The sequence below is a fragment of the Emydura macquarii genome, unplaced genomic scaffold, assembly GCF_026122565.2.
Source record: "Emydura macquarii macquarii isolate MOO-44397 ecotype Brisbane River unplaced genomic scaffold, CSIRO-AGI_Emac_v2 contig_1424, whole genome shotgun sequence".
NCBI lineage: Eukaryota > Metazoa > Chordata > Testudines > Chelidae > Emydura > Emydura macquarii.
Window position 1 is genome coordinate 1,255,563 of NW_027131561.1, and position 5,085 is coordinate 1,260,647.

At 40.0% G+C, this 5,085-nt stretch overlaps 1 protein-coding gene across 1 annotated transcript; it reads left to right on the top strand.

The window, feature by feature from the left end:
* Positions 1 to 3,858: 3,858 nt before the first annotated feature.
* LOC137156298 (claudin-34-like) lies at positions 3,859 to 4,878 on the top strand. Its single transcript, XM_067553028.1, has one exon. It carries the CDS (start codon positions 3,859 to 3,861, stop codon positions 4,876 to 4,878), a length of 1,020 nt encoding a protein of 339 aa, XP_067409129.1.
* Positions 4,879 to 5,085: the final 207 nt, after the last annotated feature.

Sequence of the window (5,085 nt, forward strand, 5' to 3'; positions counted from 1 at the left end):
TCATGGGCTGATCTGAGGTAGGAATTAACTTTTCAGTATTGAATGAGAGATTCAATAGGGAGGGATAGATTGTGAAGAGTCCTGAAAGTGAAGAAAAATAGATATGATAGAGAAAAGGAAGCCAATAAAGGGATGCAAAGAGCAGAGTTAAATGGTCAAAGCAATGGGATTGGAAAATTACCTTTGTAATAGCATTCTGAATGGATAGCAGACGGGCAAGATTGCATTGGTTAAATCAGAGAAAAGGATGTTTGCAGTAATCGAGATGTGAGCTGATAAGAGCCTGGTCAAGAGTTTTAGCTGTGTGGATGGATAGAGAAGGCTGTATCTGCAAGACTTAGACTTAGCCTGGACATGAGGTCCTAAAGATAGGTCTAAATCAAAGATGACACCCAGGTAGCCTTTAGAACATTGATGGACCAACAAAGTGGTGCTTGAGTCAGATTCAGAGGGTAAGATGAAGCTTTATGCCTCATATAGTCTCAATTTGTGGACTCACTTGGCTCTACCCTTTAGTGAATTCTGTCCCAATAGCACCAATGGACCATGCCTTTAGGTTCCAGGACACAACAATACCTATTGTATAGCTTGAACTTGTTTCACCACTTCACTCTCACAACACTTGCTATATATACTGCAACTCACTGATAAAATCATGATGCTGGTACCAAACTCAATTCAGTTGACACTACATGTGTTTCAGCACCAGTGAACATAAGAATGACCATACTGGTCAGACCATTGATTCATTTAGCTTGTATCCTGTCTCCTGACAATGGTCAATGCCAAGTACTTCAGAGAGAATGAATAGAAGAAGCAATCATCAAGCGATCCATCCCTTGTCATCCACTCCCACCTTCTGGCGGTCAGATGCTAGGAATACACAGAGAATGAGGTTGCATCCCTGAGTGTCTTGATGCACGAATCCTCTATGATCTTATCTAATTCTTTTTTTAACCCTATTATAGTTTTGGCCTTCACAACATCCCCTGGCACTGAGTTCCACAAGTGGACTGTGCATTGTGTGAAGAAGTTCTTCCTTATGTTCGTTTTAAGCCTTTGGCCTATTAATTTCATTGGGTGACCCTGGTTCTTTTGTTATGTGAAGGAGTAAATAACACTTATTCACTTTCTGCACTCCATTCATGATTTTATAAACCTCTATCATATCCCCCCTAAGTTGTCTCTTTTCCAAGCTGAAAAGTCCAAATATTTTTAATTTCTCTTCATACGGAAGGTGTTCCATGCCTTAGTCATTTCTATTGCCCTTCTCTGTACCTTTTCCAATTTTAAAATATCTTTGCTGAGATGGGGTGACCAGAACTGCATGCAGTATTCAAGATGTGGGTGTACCATGGCTTTATATAGTGACATTATGATATTTTCTGTCCTATTGGTTCCTAACATTCTATTAGCTTTTTTCACTGCTGCTGCGCATTGAGCGGATGTTTTCAGAGAACTAGCCACAATAACTCCAAGATCTCTTTCTTGAGAGGTAACATCATTTTGTATATATAGTTGAGATTATGTTTTTCAATGTGCATTATTTTGCATTTATCAACACTGAATTTTGTTGCCCAGTCACCCAGTTTTGTGAGATCCCTTTGTAACTCTTCACAGTCTGAATGGGATGATTTAGTTGGGGTTGGTTCTGCCTTGAGCAGGGGGTTGGACTAGATGACCCCATGAGATCCCTTCCAACCCTAACCTTCCATGATTCTATTTTGGACTTAATTATCTTGAGTAATTTTGTATCATCTGCAAATGTTACCACCTCACTGTTTACCCCTTTTTCCAGGTCATTTAGGAATATGTTGATCAGATCCCTGGGGGATACCACTCTCTCCATTCTGAAAACTGATCATTTATATTTACCCTTTGTCTCCTGTTATGTTTAACCAACTACTGCTCCATGAGAGGACCTTCCCTCTTATCCCATGATTGCTTACTTTGCTTAAGAGCCTTTGGTGAGGGACCTGGTCAAAGGCTTTCTGAAAGTCTGTGTCTGTAAATCCAGATTTGATGTACCCATTAATGTTTCAAGGCACTCTGAGATAAGTGGATTGGTTCCAGGCACAGCTGGTATGTCTGCCACTTATGTCTGATCCAGACTTATGGGGATAGTGAATGTCGCTATATGGATACAATAAAGATGAGCTGGAACACTTTTCCAATTTTCTTTGCCTCAGTGGGAAATGAAGGAGAAACCTTGTGATTCTGCTTCCTCCTCAGTTTTGATTCCAACCTTCTCCCTGTCTATTAAAAAGATAGTTTATGCTCTCCCATTTAATACTTAGACCACTAACACAGATATAATGGAGTCTCTTGTGCTGTTCCGTCCAGTGGATAGGGGGTATTGCCTGTCCACTTTATCCTGGGCCGGTTGGTGACAGGTCTGAAGGAAATCCCCAAACCAGCCTGAATTATCCAAAGTCATGAAACACAAAAGAATCAGGCAATCAAGGCAGAAATGACTGTAAGGAAAACTAGCAACTTTAATTGGTGACTTCAGAATTGTGACTCAGGGTATCAAGACGGTTCAGGGTATCCTGAACTTTGTTTATTTCTCAAAGTATAATTGATAAACTCTATTAGTACCAATGCATATTTCATCTTCTTCCCAAAGGAAATGGGAAGACTACCAAATTACATCTGAAAATGAAGAAGTGGATTGAGCAACTCAAGAAATCACATTCCAGAGCATGCTGTGTCTGCCTGGTATTTTAAAATGTTTGTCACCCCCGCTTCATAAACACTTCCTTCAGTTTTGAGGTACTGTAGGTATCTTAATTTCTTGTACATAACACATGTACCACTGTGTGTGAGGAAGAGAATGCCTTAGGCTATTTTGCTTTCAAAAATTGTTTTGCAAATAGATCAGAGATTGATTGGTGGAGTTTGATATCTAAGAGTTCTAAAATTGCTTTTTCTTCAGTTTGTACTTGAAAAGAATATTAATGCAGGAATGATTCTACATTAATCTATAGAACAATGAGGTAAAATGAGATGACTATCATAAGGACCCGATAAAGAGCTCTGTGTGCCTCGAAAGCTTGTCTCTTTCACCAGCAAAAGTTGGGCCAGTAAAAGATATTACCTTGTCTCTCTCATATACTGGGACCAACACAGCTTCAACAACACTGTATATCATAAGATACGCACACAAAGAGACAGAGTCAAGATTACACAAGCAACCTTAGCGTTGAAATTTTGTGACATTTGAGTAGAACAGTTGGAAATTTTCCTTCAAAATGATTTTTAAGAGAAAATGCAGTTTTCCACAGGAACATTTCAAGTTTGCTGAATTTTTTTGATTTTTCCATCAGGAAAACCTAAACAAAACATTTTGTTTCAGATTGGTACCACCCAAATTGGAATATTTTGATTTGTTGAACTGACCTGAGTGAACTGAACTTAATTCTGAGTTATTTCAACATTAAACTGCATTTTCTTACGGTGTCATATTGCCTTATGGAAATTATAATTTAGGCTCCCGTTTTCTCCTATTGGCTGAGCTCCCATCTCCCTTCTGACCAACCTAGGTGGTGCATCATGGGAGACACATGACTGTAGGTGTATTGTAGGAGATGTACTTGGGCCTGTAAGTCAAATCCATAGGGGAGAATGGGGACATTAAGATCCTGAACTACAACTCTCATGAATCAGCGTGACACCATGTGGAAATGCAGTTTTTATGTTGAACTGATTCTGAATGATTGGTGCCTCTGGTTAGAAGCTGCTATTACAGTGATGAGCATGGTATATAAACCTAGATTGATGGCTGTACGTACTACGTACACACCAATCCATATGTATTTATATATATGTTGTGTTTTTAGTGAACCTGCAATTGTCGGCATGGCTGATAGTGCACCTGACAGAGCTGTGACACAAGTTGAAGATCTCCAAGTTGTGAATTTCCTGGCCATCACTTCTCACATTCGATTTGTTGGCTTTATTTTGAGTATTTTAGGCTGGATTCTGTGTGCTATTTCAACAGGACTTATACAATGGAGAGTGTGGCATGTGGACAACACCACAATCATCTTCTCTGGCATCGTATGGATCGGAATCTGGGACGTATGCTTTACTCTGAACCCTCAACTTGCCAATGGCTCTTCTTTAATGCTCTGTCAAAGATTCACTACCCAGAACACCTTCATCCCCTCAGAAATTTTTGTTGCCCAAGACCTTCTGACGTTAGCCACTGCCATTGAATCAGTAGCTATAATTTTTACTTTTTTTGCTTTGTGGAGTGTTTATAAGAAAACACTTAAGAAACATTATATCTTAGTCTTTTTTCTAACTGGGGGGCTCTTGAACATCATTTCAAGTGTTATCATCTTAATTCCAGTAAGCTGGAATTTATATTCCATAATGAAAAATCATAGTATTGCCTTCCCTCCTCCTTACCACTTACCTTCCACTCCAAAGACTCAGAAAGTTGGGGCTGCTATTCCTGTGGGGCTTATATCTGTTCTCCTGCTGCTGTTGAGTGGATTCTTACTGCTGTATGACTGGTTTCTTAAACTAGTCAGTAAGGTGCATCCTACACAGAAAGAACCAGATCAAGTAGCACAGAGCCATACACAAACAAGCCAGCCCATAAAAATTTCTGCCAGATCAAGCCAAACTTATCCACACTGCAGATCTTCCTTGGAAATTGACCTGTGGGGCCCACAGAGCCCTTTTGGCTTGCACAGCTGCTCTGGGACCCATCCATATAGAGGCCCCACACTTGTGAAGAATCAGGTATTGGGACAAGAAATGTTAAATAATTTTCAAATTCCTACTGGACCTTTTCCTCACCGACCATCCAAAGCTGTAATACCTGACTCCAATATTTTTATAATTGGTGGAGAATTTCCTTATTTTTAGTTTGACTAGCTGCCTCCAATTTTAATTCTTACAGAGGAGAGGAAAGGTTGAGTATCAGGAAAACAGGTGTCAGATGTGAGGGGTCTCTCCCACTTGACAGGGACCCATAAGCTACATCATAGCTACATCATGGCAAAACCTAGGCCCAAACCTGTTCATGCCTTCCCCTAAAAGCTCTTATTGATGTCTGTTGGGGCTCCATGTGGT

What these genes read in the sequence shown, in the direction of transcription:
- LOC137156298 (XM_067553028.1), top strand. Translation starts at nt 3,859, where the DNA reads ATGGCTGATAGTGCACCTGACAGAGCTGTGACACAAGTTGAAGATCTC.